Consider the following 20,222-nt stretch of genomic DNA (forward strand, 5'->3'; position numbering starts at 1 on the left):
GTACAGCAACAGCAAAAACACTGCAGTTATCAGAAAGCAAAAAGCTAAAAAAAACCCCAAAAACCAAAACCCCAACCCCCCCAACAAACAAACAAAACCAAAAAACCAACCAAACCAAACAACCAAACAAAACCAAAACAAACAAAAACCACCAAACCAAAACAACCCCCTTCCCCAAAACTAAACAAACAAACAAAAACCACCTCAGCCTTATGCTCTTGTTTTTTCTCCATACAGGAAAACACACAATTTAAAATTAACTATCACATCACTTGTTACCTTCTCCCAGGTAAACAATGACAGAACAAGAAGAAACGGCCTCAAGATGCACCAGGTAAGTTTTAGATTAAGTATTAGGTAAAAAATTTTCATGGAAAGCATTGTAGAGCATTTGAACAGACTGCCTAGCAAAATGGTAGAGACATCATCCAGGAAGTGTTCAAAAAGTGCAGATATAGCACTTGGAGACATAATGGGTTGTGGTGAACACAGTGGTGGTGCTAGGTTGACGGCTGGACTTGATCTCAAAGGTCTTTCCCAACTTTAACCATTCTATGATTCTATAATTTTCCGAGTACTTCTATGAACAGTGGTTAGATGGGCTGTACAAGGCCTACACCAACCTCTACCAGCCCTCCTGAACACCATTTCACAAAGCAAAACATCCAACACATTACACTGTAGATTGTTTTTATGTATTTCCCCTACTGGACTGGCTCCTTTATGCGGTTCAAGATACCAAGAGCTTGTACAAGTGGTGACTGTTATCCCAGATGGTATCAGAGGCAAAGAGCAACCATGTTTAGCAACAAGAAAATAATGCAGCTCATTATCACGTATGAGATAATCCAATTATCACTTCTCATGGCACTTCTCAAAGGATGATGGGAAAGCTGTATTCTGGAGTCATGCAAGTATGATTCTCACATCTTAAATCTAGTAATGAATACATTTCTAAAAGGAGGTTGTAGTGAGGTGAGGGTCAGTCTCTTCTCCCAATTAGCAAGGGACAGGACAAGAGGAAATGGCCTCAAGTTGCACATGGGGAAATTTAGATTGGATATTATGAAAAATTTCTTCACCACCAGGGCTGTCAAGCATTAGAACAGACTGCCCAGGGAAGCAGTTGAGTTACTATCCCTGGAGGTGTTTAGAAGAGGTGTAGATGTGGAGCTTAGGGACACGGTTTAGTGTGGACTTGGTAGACTTAACTTGATCTTAAGTCTTTTCCAAGCTGAACAATTCTATGTATAGAAATGCACAGACTGGAGTGTTCCTACAAGCTGGACTATAAATGAAGGACTGGCTGATAGACATTTGGAAAATAAAACTACTGATAACGTTTACTCACATATAAAGAACAGTTGGCAAAGTATAGGATTACTTTTCTGATTAAAAAACATGAGTTAAAGTATCACACTTGTGGCTTTTAGTATTCTTCATGAAAAGGGAAGTGGTCTATAAAAACGTATACAAAAACCTGATTATACATATTTCTTAAACAGAACAAAAAAAATAGGTCTTTAGTTCTTGTTTACATGGATACATGAAAAAGGAGATGGAATGACATCAGCAAGAAACTGAAATTTGACCTGATGCTTTTCCAACCTCAGTCACACAAGCAAGTTACTAAGTTACTAGATTACTCAGCTTTTTTTTTTTTTTTTTCCACACCTACTAAGCTTTTACATCTGCCAAATTGGTGGGAGACATAAAAATAAAATATTTATTCCTCTAACTCCATATGACAGTTATAGAAGCTGCTGTTCCACTTTCAATCAGCTCAAATGCTATTATAACAAACAGTTCTCAATTTGTTATTCTCCACACTTAACAGCCAAGACTTCAATATTCCTTAGAAAAAAACCCAAAAAATATTTTACAGAAAAGTAAGACCTTGTATCCAGCCATTCACTCGCAATTCCATACGATTCTTTGAGAAGTTCATTTATATTAAGTGCTCTACATGCAGCAGAAGCCAAGAGAGTTCTAAAGCTTTTTTAGGGATCATATCTTGTATTCATCAGTCAGTCAATATATCCTCATCAATGCACCCTCACTTTTGCTGGTAGCCCTAGTAGACAAAACACTCTAAAGCATTCCAGACTCCACACAGCTGGCCAGACAGCAGAATCCATGCTGATAGGTTTCCTGGCCAAGTCAAAACATAAACAGCAGCAGTGTACTTCATCTTTGTCTCAGGCAGCATTCTGTCTGTGTGTCCCTGCAATTCAGAAAGTGATGTAGACAAGCCTGTAAGTACTAGAGCATTTCACAGCTGTAGGCCTTCCCCAGATGCTCAGAATGGGCTTTGGTGGCTGGAAAAAAATGGTTTTACGGGAAACAAGAACTAACAGTAAAATCATAACTATTTTTCCCCCCAAATTAGTCAGGCTGAAAATGGAAATTTAGAAAAGCACATAGATCATTCTCTGAACAAACTCGTCAAAAACCACGCTAGCATCTACATGTGAGACTGTGCTCTTCAGATCCTAAAGTAAGATGCTCCTCATTCATAGTTCTTGTAAATTCTATTTCCTTCAGGTTTGCAAAGAAGTACTAGAATGCCAAGTGATACAGATTACCCAGCAAATAGACTGGTTAAAAACCATGCTGAGTAGAAACAGAAAAAACACTACTTCCTCCCTTAAAACTCAGTAGTTCTGCAGAGTTGACAAAGTAAAAGGAAGCAATGCTTCGCCATTTTCCTTCAAATATACTGCTTATTATGTTCTTATTTTTATGCAGCTGCTTCTCAAAAAAGCTGCTTTTTTAAAAGCTGCTTTCCCACTGTGCATTAAAAAAAATCTCATTCAACACTTGAAAAATGTGAGGTAATTGATGTAGAACATTTACTTTAATATTTTCCTTTTGAGTCATTGAAACCTATTTACAAATTCAAAATGTCTTTGCTAAAACTGTGCAGGACAATACAACATAAAAACAAGTAAGTGTAATTTAAATGGTCTAAAATTCAAAATGCTGTCTATAAAGCAAGATCCTAATCCAAAAATGTGCGAATATTTAGACACAATATTGTATTAAGAACTGAAATACAGATTCACAGACAAGCAAAGTAAGTCAAATACCTTCAGCCTCCAATTATCTCCTACTTCTGTTTTGATTCTGTTCAGCCAATTTTCATCAAAGTAAGCTGGATCTCTGAAAGATAAAAAGTGTTTTCATTAAAAACAGGTTACAGAAATTGTGAGTACACATTAGTCATTAAGTTCCTGTCTCAGGTTTGAGTTAGTTTAAATGACTACCTCTTGTATCTGACACATTGCCTGAATATAGTAGTTCAGAATCCTGTCACTACTCACTTTTCTAAGATCTTGCACCCCGTTGACAGCACAGCTTCATTGTGTGCCATGAGCAGCTTATGCTTTTGAGGAAGCTTTTTTGTATTTTGAATGCTTTTTGCCAGTTCTCCCTCCATAAGTCCTACCTCTTAATTTCTCTTCTGGTGCTGCAGCAATATTTACTTGCATTTCTTAAAGGTGTTAAGAATGATTCCTTTTTCACATATTATGGATCCCTACTATTGTACACTGCTTACAACTATACAACTTCTAAAATAAAAGCCTGAAACCGAACAATACATATGCTGTCTTGATACAGTGAGAAAAGCTAAAAAGTATCACTGAAGTTTTTACGACTGAGAACACATTTCACTATTTCATATACCAAACACTACCAGTTTTTGCAAATCTCTTTTCATAGTAACCCTACACAAATCTTTTTGTGAACACCTTTCCTCTGAAGTTTTTCTGTCCTCTGCACTTTTGACAAGGCAATCAAGAAAAAGAACAGAGAACTCCTACTGCTTGCAGAGTATACTTCTATTTCTATGAACAACTTCTCCCTCTTCATTTTCCTCCAAGCATCTTCCACAAGCTGCTTCTTCAAGACACCTCCTGAGACGCTCCTGCTGCCAAGCTCACCTAAAAGGCTAACATTTTCTACTGCTCAGTTCAGTCAAATTTTCCCTTTATCACACAGGATTTTGAAAATGATATAATCAGAATTAAGGAGGAGGAATGTACTACATATAACTGGCTTTAAAGGAGTAGGCAAACATAAGGAAAGGCTCATATTTCATCTAACATATAAAGTTAATACAGTCATAGTGAAAAAAAAACCAAAAACTTTCTGTTGTTAGCAAAAGGCTCTTAGAGTCTGTGTTTACAGTTTCAGGTGAAGTACTCTATTTTCTGGACTTACACTGCTGCATTTGCCACTGATCACTATTACATTTTCTGCTGTACCCTCTACACAGAAGGGTTCTGGACTGAGCTCTTTTTTCAAGGGCAAGATGCCGTGAGATCTTTCATCAAAACTTCAAGAAAACTCTGCATATGCCTGGAGATTTAAATAACATCCATAGCATATATACTGCAAACCAGCAATTACATCAGTACTTTTATTAGAGCACAAACTTTGTAGCCACACTTTGCATCTGATGCACAGTACATGCTGTATTTCATCTTCCACACAGTGTCTTCACAATGCATCAAGGTCTGCAAGCTGTACTACAACTACAATACACAGCAATGGAGGAAGATCACAAACAGCAACGTTTCTCTATTGACACACTTCCATTGCTATTTTTACACACTTTGTTACAGACTCTGGTGAAGATTACAGCATATTTCCTTTCCTTTGACATGGCATCTGCAAACATATCTGGAAGAACAGCTTTAATTACTAGTTAAGTTGATGACTCCAAATTACTTCCATTCATAAACAGTACAGTTCTAGCACAGATGTCAGAATCTTAAATTATGAAACAGAAAAAGCAATGTCTTATCCAGAGTATCATCTGGTTTTGAAATATATGTTTTCAAATAGCTTTCAAATGTCCTCTCTGCCACAAGAAGACAAGTAAACCTAAGAACAACATTGATTCAAGTATATATAAGATCTCTGAGATATAAAAAAAGTTCACATTCAGCTTTCACATGAAACAAATAGCTCTCCTTGCAAAAAAGCCTTACTTAAAACGTCTTCGTTTGGCAAACTTCCACTCAATTACAACAAAATCATCTCGACAGCAATAAAAAGAATGACAGCTCAAATCCCATTTTAGGTGTGGAGTTCAAAAAGAACCCTAGTGACTCTCAAATGGGTCTTCCGGGAATTGCCAACACACACACACACACACACACACACACACACACACGTAAGCTTGCTTAACAACAGACTCACAATTACAAAGGATTTATGCAGCTGAGAGAGAAAGTAGGTGTGACCTGCGCTTCCCCATCAAAAAAACCCCAACAGCACTTCCTTAGGGATTGTATCTTCTAATTTTAAGGGTTGCACTTGGCCACTAACATTTTCAGCTGCTTCAAGGCTGCAGTGCCATGAATATACCAATCCTTGACATACCATTTTCAAGGTAAATAAAGGTTCTAAGAAGCAACATGGGTAAGTATAAACAACATCCCACAAGCAAAATTATATTTAAACTGACTAGGTAACTAATATTACATATCCAGTTTTCAACAATAACAGCACCAATAAGTGCATCAGCTGAGGAACAGTAACAAGATTTCAGAGTTAGGTCCAACTCACTTCACTCTGGAAGCCTTAGTTTCAGCAGAAACTAAGCAGCTTTTCTCAGCTACTACTGTAATAAATGGTACACATGGACCAGCAACTGTCTTTTACTGTCTTGATGGAAGTCATAGACTACCTAAACCCTTATATACATGATCAGACATACTTACGGAAGGTCCTGAAGAAATAAATCTAAACTCAAGGTGGTAGTCTTCTTCCATAGATCCCATTTGGTTTTTTATTTGTATGTATACAAACCTCATGGAAGCATCCAAGGGCCCAGCAGCTAATAAGCACCCCACTTCAAATCAATACTATGCAACAGAAGTCAAAATAGCACCAACAACTCTTTTTAGAGAACCTTCATGCAGGTTACACAATAATTAATAGCACACTGCAAAAACACTTTGCTGGGAATACAACAAGCAAATGAGCAACAAGTTGGGTATCAACACCAATCAAATCTAGACTGATCATCCTTTCCTTAACATAATTCACCTACCATTATAATGTTCTTTCTCTTCAAAAGTTTAATTAAAGTTCATGACTAATACCAACAGCAATGCTCTCTCTATATAACAAATTACTGGAAATAAAAACTTTTCCACAAGAACTTCTAAACATACTTTTAAAAAGGGGCTTCCAGATTGTGGGAACCCAGAGTGCAGAGAGAATTTCTCTGCCTGTTTTGAAGGGTTCTAGCCCCCTGGACAACACTGGTTTTGACCTTCATCCATGGAGAAAATTGCCTACCCTCTGGGAAGAATTAGAATCTACACTGGTAGGAACTAGGTGATAGAATACTATGTAAGATTGCCACAGGGTGAAAAATTTAGAGTTTTTGGGTTTATTAATATAATAAGTAGATAAAAGCAAAAAACATCAAAATGGAGGATCCTTGTAGTTTCCAGGTTTCTTCCTCCTTCTTCACCTACTCCATTTTCTGCAGCATTGGTAGTATAGAATGATTGGACGCAAAATGCCGCAGTACAGGGCTACGTGGAAGGATAGTTCATTAGGCATTGGCAGAAATGTAAAAATATTGTATGGTTTTAGTTACCATTGGTTAGTTTACCTTTAAAAAGCCTTGAGATTTCCTGCATTTTGCCTTTTGTATTTTGCTGTGCTTCATGCTATGCTGTTGGCATGTGAATTACTGATAAGATATAATAAACCTGAAGACCGAGAAAATACAGAAGTCCCGTTCATCTCTGACTCCTTGCAAAGACTCTAAAAAGCCTCCCCCATCAGGGGAGACACAATTAAGACGCAGCCTGCGTCACCAGATGTTGGGTCATTCACAGCCCTTGCGGCAAACAAGTCTCCCTTCGCTGTATTTTTGGGAATCAGGATTCAATCAAATTCAGAATTCTTTAACCGCCTTAGGCTATTTCATTCAGAAGCAACAGCATTTTTCTTATAGTGTTTAAAAAAGCATCACCTAAGCAAATATGAAAATGTGTGTCTGAGAAGAGAGCAGCTAAACTATCAGAAAATTGACTGGAGCATCATCATTACCATGACATGGCTTATGCATGAACTAAGTATTCTGAATTCAGTAAGTTCCTGAGCCTAGATCCAAACTTATACAATCTCCAGCACAGGATAACTTTCAGGTTTAGAAAGGTATTTGTGTATCAGTTGATTGCTGCCTACTATCTGAGTAGTACTGCAGATAACTGGGACTGTTCTTCAGAGCACAAGATACTAATGCTGTTGTTAATGTTCTATCACTTCATGTGATGTTTTCAGCAGTGCTCATTTATACCATCTCCATCTTATTTTGTATGCAAATTTTCCTTTATTTAAGCAATCATCTCTCTGCATCACAGATGTCAAGAGACAGAAATACTCTTCTGATGAAAATCAACCCACAGAGCATGTAGTATAACTCATGATTATTACTCATTTTAACAGTGGTACAGTAAGCTGCTTCAAGAAACATGTTTACAAAAATTTCCCTCCCCCAGCGATATACAAAAGCATGGCTTTTGTGTTCTGCATGTGCCAAAACATACACAGCATGTCACAACGTATAATGTAACAAATGAATAATTCATTGAGAGGGGCACAATGCACAGATGACAAAAGAAAATACCAACCACTTCTTACACTTACCAAGGCCAGTATGACAGAGGAAGAAATAATCAAAACAAGAGGGACACCTGGGTATTAAACAGTATCCAGAGTGGGATGAAAGGAAAGTTTTAAAACATAGTATAAAATAGGAAATCGTGTTATTCCAGGGATATCAGTGGACAGTGAAAACATAAGTAACATCAGTGCACAAAAAAAAAAGGATGTGATTCAGAAGCAAGCTATGGCACTTCTACCAGCAAAAGCTACACAATTTTAGGTAAACAGCCCACTCATAAACAATTGAAACATTTTCTTTTGCTTCCACTGTTTACTCCTGGAGTACAACATTCTTTAAAACAATCATCAACACTGATTGTGTACAGGCATTTTATCTTACTGTATTTCATATCAATCCTAGTCAGAGGGATCAATAACTATCACATCTGAATACAAACAATGAATCTTACAAAATAACACACAAAAGATAAGCTAAAGCATAGGCTGAATTTTTTCCTGCAAGATAATACAGTTAGCACTAGAAAATTACATTCAATGGTACTTTAACCTGAATCTTGAAGACAAAGTTTTAATGCTATAAAGAAAGAAAATGGCCTTCACAAATTTACCAACACCTGTTTTTTAACAGCTGAAACTGTAAGCAAAACACTCATGCTTGGTTACATTGAACACATTTCTGCTATTTGCTATCACATACTACATCAATAGTGAAAAGCTTCTGAAGGTGTCAATTTCCTCTGTAACCTTTTCTTCTGACAGCTTCTTCCAGCGGTTTTGTTAAAGAAAATTCTGCTACATTTGTTGTGATGTCTGGCACTTACCTACAAATGGGCTACTACCCTGAGTGCAAAAAATTAAGAAGCATAGAAGAAACTGTTAGCCCCTTCCACTTAGCACAAGGCATAGCTGTTTTTTATCAGCTGATGAGCAAGCAATGTTCTTCCTTTTCAGCTTCCTCTTCTCTTCCCTTTTCTGACAATAACTCCTACAGTTCAGTTTTGTGCAAATTTTCTGTATGTCTAAAACAACAAATTCCCTGAACTAGGGATCTGTCAAAAATTGCTGCTCATCATGATCTACTATCTCACATCCTCATAAGTACCAGTGGACTTTTCCTATGAAGGTAGATGCAAAAAAAAAAAAAAAAATTAGAAATAATAGAGTTCACTAGTAAACTTTTAAGCTTTTTGGAAGAAATGCTATCCTCACTCCCCAATGGAAATAGATCCAGATCACTGGATCACCCCAACAGCTTTAAATTTTCATCAATGCTCTTCTTCACTTGACTTCTTCATTGACAATATTTTCTTCTTTCATAATGAATTCTTTTCCCTTTTTTTTTTTTTTATTCTCACTGGATATATTAATCTGCTCTTTCAGCTATTTTTAAAATATTAATTAATTTACTATAGTAAAATCCTGATGTACACAAAAGTTGCATCATCAAAAGTTGCAGAATTCTCCCCTCCCTACCTTTACCTAATTAACCTCTCATTACTATTAGGCTCAAAAAACGCACACTTATGAAGAACCTTAAACAGGAGGCAGCTAGACTGAAAAGCACCCAATTTTCAAGGAATACAAATTACAAAAATAGTAGTTTATCCTTCTCAATGGAATAAGAGTAATGGCATTTAAGTTGTATCTGTAGTTAAAACAATAAATTTGTCCTTTGAAGACTAACTTTTTTGAGAGATTTTCACATCAAAGACACAACTATTCAAGTTTTCACTGCAAATTATGTCTGCAGTGACCTGGTGCTTTCAGGCTTGTTCTTTGCTATTTAACTTCACTGCATGACTTTTCGAAATAACCTTAAGCATGCAGCTATCTTCCTGCTGTACAGTTCTACATCTGCAAAAACTGTCTTCTACACTTGCTTCATATTGTTGAACATGCCCTGACTCCTAGATAAGTATTCTTCCTGTTGTACCTGTTCAAAGGAGCAAAAGGAGGATTTCACTCCTAGTGTTGAAATTGGTTTCGTTTTCAAGAAAGATTATTTAAAATGGCTTTGTCAACAGGCTCCTGATCAGTTCTCCAGTTAGCTATACAAATGCTGATCCCTGTGTTTGACCTATATTTCAATCTCATGTCCAGGGAAAGAAACAATGTTTGGCTATTCTACAATCCTTGGTTTCCACTTCAAAAATCAATCAGACTAATCTTCTGTTACTCTTCTTATCTTGTACTACTTATCTTCGGTTTATTCTGTTTTATAAAGAAAAAACAAAAAAGAAGCAATAATATTTTCTCTCAAAATTGTTCATGTTATCATTCCTGTCATACAATCCAAGATCAGATTGCTCCTGCTCTTCAAAGTTTATCTAAACAGGAATGCAGTCAAGATTTAGCAATACTATTGCTAAATTTCAGCATGAGAATATGTCTGTTCATTACATAAGTAGGCAAAATGTCAAATCTGAAGCACAACTACTGATGCCTTTTCCTGGTCTTAAAATCAAGACTCAAACACAGAAGGGAAAAAGGAATTTTACCTTGGTATTTATTTTAAGGATCCTTAGGTGCACTGAAAGAGCACATCCAGGTTAAATGCACCAAAATGCACACCACAATTCCCCCCCCCCCCACCAAAAGATCTGGTATAACATTATAGGTCTTACTAATTAGCATATCTATCAAAAATTCCCCAACGAGAGGCTTGAATGAGCCCCCCTCCCCAAGGAACCTACCCCTGGATGGTTCTATCTTAGTTTACAGAATGTGTTCTGGAGAGGACCTTGGGGTCTGGAACACACTGATCTGTAACTATGAAACTTCTAAAATGTTTAGTCTCCTAGCTGAACAAACAAGTCCAAGAATGTAGGCAAAAAGCACTAGGAATACAGAAGTTGTAAAAAGGTATAACAAGGGTATAAAAGAAAAGGCAAAAATCATCATGGCATCACTACCATAAAGTAGGATAGTCAAATAATAATTTTGGCATGTTCACATTATTACATAGGGCATAAAGAAAGAATTATAAATTGTTTAGGTGGTCTTTATATTTAGCTGGAAAAAACTGAAGAATTTCTGTTTCAGTGTCAGCATGGCAGTTGTTACAGAAGTATTTTAAAATCATGCTACAGAAATGCAATATTTGTATTGTATATTTATTCTAAAAATATCAGTTCAACAACTTAAAACAGTATCTCAGAACCATGTGCTAAAAAGTCTTGCTTTATTTGACTACACTGAGATTTCCCTTTTCTCCTTTTTTATTCTTCCTGTGAACTGGCAGCTCCTTCTTGCACTAAGAGGGCAGCTCCTGCTCCTGAGAATCTGCAACTACAGAACAGACTCAGTGCCCTCAAAGCAGTTACAGTCCTAGGAGCTCTGTCAAACAAATCATCTGTGTTCAGTAAACCTGAGCCATACAGCAGCACAAGAGGGAAGTGCTAAGCACTAGCACAGAATGGAGGACCCTCATCTTCTGACTAACATCATCCAAGAAGGCCTGTTTCTTGCTCAGGGTTTGAATTCCTGGCTTTGTTGAAAGACTGCTGAAGCTTGTCCAACCCTCACACTATTACTCCTCCTGCTCTTCCACCTGGGCACAAGTGGTACAGCTAGGGAAACCTGCAAAGTGCCGAGTGGGATTATGTGGCTTTGGAAGCTATGGTCAAGGCTCAAGTAGCATTCTCCCCAGTTACATCAGTTAGTGAGGAGGAGGTTTGAGCAGCACACAGATCCTGCAGGTCAACAACCAGCTGCAATCTAGTGCTGGCAACAAAGTTTTGGTTTCAATAGCCATTGAACTGTTTTGAGAATCAAGGACTGTTAGGAAGAGATGGGATCCACCAGACTGTGGTAGGCAGACACATCTTCACTAACGGGCTGGCCAAGGTGGTAAGAACAGTTTTATAAAAGTAACAACAGAAAAATGAACAAATGAGTAAATGACAAAGCAGTGGACTCTGTTGAAAAACTAGAGGTGAGGAATGATGTTAACAAAAGATACCTCATAGTCAACAAAACAGGGCCAGGTGAAGTGGGATCACCCCAAGCATATGCACACAAATATACAAAGGCCTAAAGAAGAACACTCTGGGGAAAGCTTCATTTTTGGGAATCAGAATGACTGGATGCATACATGGAGTGCTTGCGCACTAATGCATGCAGCACGGAGAACAAATAGGAAGAAGCAGAGCTCTGTATGTAGTTACAAAGTCACAGTCTCACTGGGATCATGAGGTTGTGATAGGATGGCTCACATGCCAGGGCTGCTGCCATGAACATATACAGGCTCTTCAAGAAGAACAAGATGAGAAGGCAGTGACAGGGAGACGCCCTTCCTGAGAGAGGGCAGTGGGAATGGATGAGCTCTGTCTTAGGATGGATATGAGCCAGCTGAGAGATTACTGGTCAGGATGACTAAGCAGACTAACATAAGTGATACTGTTACAGATTCCTGCTACAGACTGCCTGATCTCAGGATAGCATCTTCATAGAAGAACTGATCAAGCATGACGGAGGTAACTGGATCACAAGATGGGCTGAAAAATGGCTGAAATGCCAGGCTCAGAGGTTTCAGAAGCATGAAATCCAGCTTGAGGCCAGTCCACTAGCAGCATACCCAATGGGTCAATACTATTAAATGTCTTTAATAGAGACCTAGATGACGGGACAGAGGGCAATTTTTCATATAATACAAAAATGGAAGGAGTGTTTGATACACCTGATAGTTGCGTTGACATTTAAGAGAAATTTGACAAGCTGGAAAAACACATTGAGAGGAACCTTACACATTTCAGAAAAGTAAGTGCAAACAAACCCTATTCACCAGTATATACTGGGGGCCAGCTGGTTGGAAAACAGCTTTGCAGACAAGAAACTAGGTAGAAACCAAGTGGAATGAGCTCCAGCAAGGTGTCCTTGCAGCAAAGAATGCCAAACACAGCTGGGCTGTGTTGGGAAGATCGTTGCCAGCAGGTCAAGGGAGGTACTGCTCAGATATGTTAAACCCGTATCTGAATTGCTGTATCCTGGACTCCCCAGTATGAGAGACACCTGGACATACATGGTAGTTCAGCAAAGGGCAATTAAGATGATTAACAGACTGCATTTTCTGTCAAATGAGGTGAGACTGGGTGAGTTGTGTTTGTTTAGCCTCAAGAAGAGAGGGCTCAGTAGGATCTTACCAATCCTGTGTATAAATAACCTAATGCTTCTTCTTTATACCCTCACATAATCTCAGTGGTTTCTAGTGAACAGACAAGGGATAGTGGAAACAAATTGAAAAGTACTTCCAACTGCAAACAACTAAACTGACAGTTCCATTCAGTTTATCACAGAAGTTTCATTACATTAAACTAATTCTAACACTACTGACTGTTGTTTCAAACAACGATCAGGACCTTACCTTGCACTGATTTCAATTTTAAGTGGGAATCTGTAAGTTCAGTTTTAATTCAGCTTACTTTCCAGTAAGTTCACACCTGAATAAACTCTTCCCTAAAACAAAACTTCTTTTTTTTATTTAAGATAGTTATCTGTAAACTACAGAGAAAAAAATCATTAGTCATGTTCCAGTTTAAAGTACCATCTAAGCCACATCCTTATGGAATACCAACCAAGTTTGAACTAAAACACACGTAAATATAGAAAAATGTGCAGATAAAAATCTTCTGTATTTAATTAATTAAGTAAACAATTACTTACATTTTTTGAAGGACCTGGGCCATCACAACCCCACTCGTTAAATCTTCCACAGTCTGGCATGGTGCCTCAACATTAAACGTTTGGATCTGTGGGAGAAAGGAAAAAGTTTTCTTTTTTTCCTTCAATGTCAAGGAGTTTTCAAAAGTTTGAAAAAAATGCTACCAAATAGCAAACAGAATAAAAGCCACACATTTAGTGTACATATTAGGTTTAAAAAGCTTTATATTTAATAGCCATCAAAGAAATGAATAGATTTTAGTATCCTTGTTTTCTCAATAAACTTTGCTACAAAAAATCAGTATTAAATTCTCCAAAAGGCAAACTTTCCACTGCATTTTCTGCTTACTGAAAGTGATCAGTGCATTCAAGTACTTCCATATATTCATGTGCATATATTCAAGTACACTGTCTCAATCAATAAAAGTAAGAAACTCAGTTTTTAGAAGAAACACTGAACCCACAGAATGCTCATCAGCTCCCCACAATGAGAAGACGAAATGTAGATTGACTTACATATTCCAAACTTCATTATTCCCTACTATCAGATGGAAGAGAAGAAGACAATGCTGTTAAACCATAATTGGTCTATGCACTACTAGCATTCTGAGTCTTTCAGTCTGCTGTATTAACACAGTGACAGGCACTACAGTCCACAGCAAAGCACTTTTCTTCCTTGCTCTCTTGGTGAGAAGAATCAGTCCACTTCAGGACAATCTTTTTAACTGGTCTAACTTATTTGATAATTTATTTTAGAGTAACATTATTTTTAAATGATGTGGATGATTTTGCAAAAATAATTTTGATGGTATTATTTGGAGGGTATCTGCCTAGTGTTCTCTGCTACTATCCTCCTCCTAGGGGAAGCCTGGGCTTATTTGTAGAAAGAACTACTCATATGCACAAGGGATAAGACAGTCTACAAGAGCACTTGCAGCTTCAGAGTATATAAATGTTAGATAAATCAACCATTTTTTTTCTGAACATAATGTACAACCATTCATGCTTTAGTGGCATCTGAAGGAGTAACAGTGATCAGTCATTTCCCAATAAATACCCTTTATATGCGTGTCTTAGAATAAAAGATAATTCATGTAACAGTGTGAAATTTTGAAGGTCCTTCTCTGAGAAGGCTCTCAAAAGGTCACGTGCACAATAGCCAGATTCTTCTTACATGTTTGGAATAGGTATAAGCACTCTAGGTCATGGAAGGTACAATAGATCATGCAAGAACTCTAGCAGTGCCATTTAACATTAATTTGGAGTACAGGCACCTAGGTGAATTTTCCCTTTTTTTCCTCTTTATTCTGGAGAAAAAAAAATAACATTCAATTAGGAAAAAAACCCCAAAACAACGATATCCATGAAGAGTCAAAAATTGAGCTCTCAGAGCATGTTTCCTGATCAAGTTCAACTGTGACCAGTCAATCATGTCCATGTTCCAAAAGCACATGAATAAATTACTGAGTGGCATATAAAACAGACAGAAGTGACCTCTGCACTTCTGATTTAGACTTTCTTACAGCATGGTCTGAGCTACTTTAAAAAAACCAAACCACAGCTGCTTCCCTAGAAAATCAAGAAGCCATCATAGATTGTCAGGACACTAGATGCAATTTGGAGTGGGTGGGTGAGGAAAAAAAACCCACACATGAAAACACAGAATAACAGCATATAACACTGATTTGCTATTTTGCCAGAAAATTGAATTTACCAGTAGTCTCTGAATTGTGGCAACACTGTTGAAGGAATACAGAGACAATTTTGAGTCCCCTACTCAGCAACACATTAAACAAGAAATAATACTTTACAGCTAAAAAAAAAAAAGAGGCTGCAATGGATGCTTATGCTTGAAGAAGTTCAAGATGCAAAAAAGATAAAATTATCAAGCATAGAAAATGAAAACTTTTTTCTAACTTTGCATATTATACCTTTAACTAATGAAAATTGATGTCACTTTGCTGCACAATAGCGAAATCAAAAAATCACTTAAGAAGTACTGCTATTACAGTTTTTCAGAAATAGGCAATGTTAAATGTTATTTTCAAATAAGCAACAGCAACATAATTAAGGTATTCAGAGTTTTTTAGATTTATTTTGTAACTTGATATATGAAACACCTCCTTGACTAAATAAAAGCGTATGTAGATGATACCACTACACTGATGGTTAAAGAAAGATGACTAAGCCTATTTCCAAAACACAGAAAAACAAGATGCACATTCTCTGTTGTTTTGTATATAATTTTATCATCATACTTCCCCAATGCTTTACACAGAAAAAAAGGTCAGAAGTTTCACTAAGGTTTGGGTAACCTATCCGAACTATTTCTTCCTCCCATAAACACACATGCAAGATTACCATTGAGGAAAATAAATGTTTTTCATAGTAAGCTGTCAAAGAACAGAAAGAAAGACTTAAAGTATGTGACTTTTATCTTCACTCATATTTAAATTTTATAATAAATGTCTTTGCTTTTATATTTCAACTGTGCCAAATTTATGCTGTAAAACATTTATACAAATCTTAAAAAACAATGAAGTATATCCTTTTCATATGCTTCAGCAAGTATCCTTCAGAGATACAAAAGTAACACATTTTCTTCAAAAAACCCTACATAAAACAGCTTTTCAAATTTGCATCAAAGTTAAACTCCTATACCATTCTCAGTTCTACAATATGCTAAACCCCTCTAGGATAGCAGAGTTCATTTTCCAGAAGGGAGAAAATGGTAACAATGTGGCAATGCATACACAGAGTCCGGCTACGGAGAAAAAGGAGCAAATTTGCGTGTGTGTAGGCCTCTAAATAGCTATTCAGTAACAGCTGTTAAAACAGTGCTCTTCCTGTGCATTGTGATGTATCTCCTTGTGGAAGATTTCTCTCCCTTCCTGCAGGAACTGCTCCTCTGCTCCTACTTCTTGAGTATTTGCAATGCAGTCCTCATCATTAGTTCCACAACACTGAAAATTAATTCCTGTTTGCTGTTATGATTCTGGGGATTTTTTCCCCAGTTCTTGAACCAGTGTATGGAGTCTGTGGGCACACATGAATCTCATGGAGTTCAACAAGGCCAAGTGCTGCATCTGGGTTGGGGCAGCCCCCCACCAACACAGGCTGGGGGATGAACAGATCGAGAGCAACCCTGCTGAGAAGGAGTTGGGGGTGCTGGTGGGTGAGAAGCTGAAAATAAGTCAGAAACGTGCATGGCCAGCAGGTTAAGGGAGGCAATTTTCCCACTCTACTCCTCTCTCATGAGACCCCACCACTCTTATATGTCCAACTCTAGGGTCCTTAACACAAGGAAGACATGGATCTGTTGGAGCAGGCTCTGAATAGGGCCACAAAAATGATGAGAGGACTTTCTCCCTATGAGGAAAGGCTGGGAGAGTTGGGGTTGTTCAGTTTGTACAAGAGAAGGCTTCAGGGAGATGTCACTGTGGCCTTTCAGTAGTTAAAGGGAAGATGGGGACATACTTTTTAATAGGCCCTCTAGCAACCAGAAAAGTGGTAACAGTTTTAAACAGAAAGAGCATAGATTCAGACTAGATATAAGGAAGAATTATTCTACGATGAGGGAGGTGAAACACTGGAACAGGTTGCCCAGAGAAGTGGTAGATGCCCCATCCCCAGTAAGGTTGGGTTAGGCTCTGCAACGTGATCCAGTTGAAGATGTCCCTACCCAAACACAGGGGGCTGGACTACTTGACTTTTGAAGGTCCCTTACAACACAAACTGTTCTATGATCCTATCACACAAGTGTCTGGGGAAAAGAAAGGGGTAAAGTAAAAAACCCCAGCCACTTGGCTCAATCACTAGGTCTAGTAAGCCTTCATACCTTCCATCAACTATCATGCAATGAAAGAGAAGGGTGCTTTAATTTTACTAAATATTAATCCAGATCTCTGATCCACATGGACATGAACAGTCAATTTTTATACAAAGCTTAAAATAAGGATTAACAGGTGACAGTTACAACATAAAGGAGGCTATCACTGGGGACTAAATAATTGCTTCAGGAAGACAAAACCTTAGAAAATTCACAGTTCCTGATAACATATATGGCTAGAGAGGATTTGTTAGCTACTAGAGATAGGATGCAAAAATGTTTTTCATGAAAAACACTTTTGATATGAAGGTAAGTGAACTGGACAAACACTCAGTTGTCAAAGACAGTAGGTAAAAACCAGGATGAAAATGTGATGGGGAACCCAGCATAACATGAAACTTGATGGGAAAAAAAAAGTAAAAAACAAAACAAAGCAAACCAATTCCACCTCAAAGACAAAAAAATTCTCAATGACCTTTCCCTTCACAACGCTAAGGGATAATGAAAGACTTGCTCTTTGCTGAGTGATTATATACACAGCTTGGTTTTTATTACTGATACAGTTACGTAATAAACCTTTTAAGTATGGTTTTGCAATAATACCTCAAATTGTTGTTAGTGGTTCTTAGCAGATAAAACACTGTGTGACTGGTTACCTTAAGCACAAACACAACAAACAGTAACACCCAGTTACCAATTTATCTGAGCAAAGCACTCCCCAGTCACTGCTGGGGGATAAACTGGGCATCGGTCCACCGATTCTGACCAACCTGCTTGTTTCTGTTGGGTTTTGCCACTCTCTTTCCCTCTCCTTATCATTATAATTATTAGTACTGTTGTTATTAGCATATTTAGTGCTATATTAATTATTAGTACTATTTTATATTGATGTTATCTCTAGCCTATTATTACTATTATTGTTGCTATTTTGTTTCAATTATTAAATTTTTCTTATGTCAACCTGAAAGGTTTACCTTTTCTTTCCCATTCTTCTTCCCACTGGCAGGAGAATCAGCAGGGAATGAGCGAGCAGTTGTGTGATCCTTAATTCCCAGCAAGGGTTAAACCATGATATCGCCACTTCAGAATTATTTATCCACTACTTTCCTATACTTTTGGAACTGACTATGCAAGCTGACAGCTAGCTGCCATGTAGAGCCTAGAACAATACCATGCCACTACAGAAGAAATAAATCACAGACAAGACATAGAGAAGTGGCTGTGAAAGGAAACAAGAAAGGAACCAGCCTCACTGGGTTGGATGCAAAGAGCACACTAGCAGAGAAGATTAAGGTGGGTTCTTGCACATTAATCCTGTATTACCTACAAGTTATGCAAGAATCTCACTAAAATAACGTTTACTCAGCTTCAATGCCTGGAGGAAACCAGAATATAAATTCTTTTCACAATGGCAAGATAACTATGTTATACACACAGTTGTTCTTCCTCAGATGTACAATTCTTGTATTGAGACAGATATTTCAAATTAGAAGTGGATTCCCATCCTAAAAGCAGATCCTATGATTTTGGATAACCTTAAGGTTTCTTCACCCATTTTTCTCCTCACAGTTGGTAGCACTGCTGTCTTCTGCCTGCATAGTCATGGCACAAGCTGTTTTTTCATGCTTTCCAAGACAACAGCAGACTGCATGAAACCAACAATGGGGAAACAGATTCTCTAACAAGTAGCAGTTTTATTCCAAGATTTGAATTTGTGAATGTTTCCACTGATCTTTAGGTTGTCAGATTTTCATTACTAAAATATCAAAAGCTACTTTGCAATCCAGCTGTAATGCTAGGCACTCAATTAGCCCAACAATGGAATTACAAGGCTTTCATATTACTGGTCAGGGTGGGGATTCTTCTGGGGAAGGACCTGAATATGAATTTTTAATTAATTTCCCTCTCATTTTATGTATATTGTGTTTAACCCCAAATATCTGAACAGGTCAAAGCCATGAAATAGCTCAATCAATATATTCTATTCAAAATGACACTTTTTCAAATATTAAATATTTCCTTCACAGAAATACAGCACAGAAATTAGAAGATACACCTTTGATGCCTTAGGTTTTAACCTTTATATTTTTCATATTCTGTACTGCTTGGTGTGTGACTCTGAAGTTTCTTGTAGCCTGTTAATTTCTGCTCTCTCATGCTGGGTAGATGTAACAAAGCCTCTCCGGCCCTGCTTTCCAAGAACACCTCAGACTGTCCTAGGCCAAAAGTGTAAACCAAAGAACCTCTACAGGGGGGCAAGCTGAGGGGAAAACTGAAGCTTTAACTGGAGAATTAACCCGGCTGTGCAAACCCTGCTGAACCAAACCTATAAAAGAGTGAAGAACTTGTGACCTGGGGTCCATCTTGGGGTCCATTTTGGCAATAGCCTGTAGCTGCCAGGGTGTACCTTTGAAGGCCTTTCAAATAAATATCTATTTTATTCTTTTACTCCTGTCCAGTCTCTGTGTCTAGTAGGCCTCTTAAGGTATCACCTTAACCAAAGCTTTCTTACTCAAGGAGTTAAGAGATGAGAGAGCCATGACAGCATAAAGCAGTTACTACTACACTGTCTTGGCATTGCCACTAAATTGCTGTTAACTGAAGTGTTCAAGTATGACAAATTATTAAGATACAATGAACAGAGTCTCAAGTCTGAATGGTTTTTGGTTTAACCATTTCAGAAACATTAATGAGAAGACAAGCTAACCTACCAACTCCTGTGGGGAAAATGAATGTTCTCCTGTTTTCAGCTGAAAGTCAGATGAGCCAACGGATGAAAAAGAACTCTAAACAGCATTTGCAATGAAGATAAAATGAAAATATAATACAAAATAGAAAGGCCTAAAACAACACCATAAACCAATGGCTCTTTCCAAGCCTTCATCTATTTCATCTTGTTTTATTTAAAAGTAGTATTTACCAGTCAATGCTTTCTCTTCTCAAAATACAAGCTACTAAGAAAATGCAAAACTGCCAAACATTCAATCAGTGCACCCACATTTATAGGATATGTACATTCACATTCCACCAAGCACCAATGAATTTTAGCAAGCTTCAAAAGTGCCTTTTAAGACAA

The 20,222-nt window shown here is 37.6% G+C and overlaps 1 protein-coding gene across 2 annotated transcripts in view; it reads right to left on the reverse strand.

The window, feature by feature from the left end:
* The window catches only part of HOOK3 (hook microtubule tethering protein 3), an 89,946-nt gene that overhangs the window by 62,237 nt on the left and 7,487 nt on the right, over nt 1-20,222 (reverse strand). For both annotated transcript variants that reach the window (XM_069001568.1, XM_069001567.1), the window contains exons 2-3: nt 13,321-13,406; nt 3,090-3,162 (exon numbers count right to left, since the gene is read on the reverse strand). In XM_069001568.1, the coding sequence (XP_068857669.1) occupies nt 3,090-3,162; nt 13,321-13,406 (159 nt within the window). The remainder of the gene's footprint in view (nt 1-3,089; nt 3,163-13,320; nt 13,407-20,222) is intronic.

The sequence above is a fragment of the Aphelocoma coerulescens genome (assembly GCF_041296385.1).
Source record: "Aphelocoma coerulescens isolate FSJ_1873_10779 chromosome Z unlocalized genomic scaffold, UR_Acoe_1.0 ChrZ, whole genome shotgun sequence".
NCBI classification, from domain to species: domain Eukaryota; kingdom Metazoa; phylum Chordata; class Aves; order Passeriformes; family Corvidae; genus Aphelocoma; species Aphelocoma coerulescens.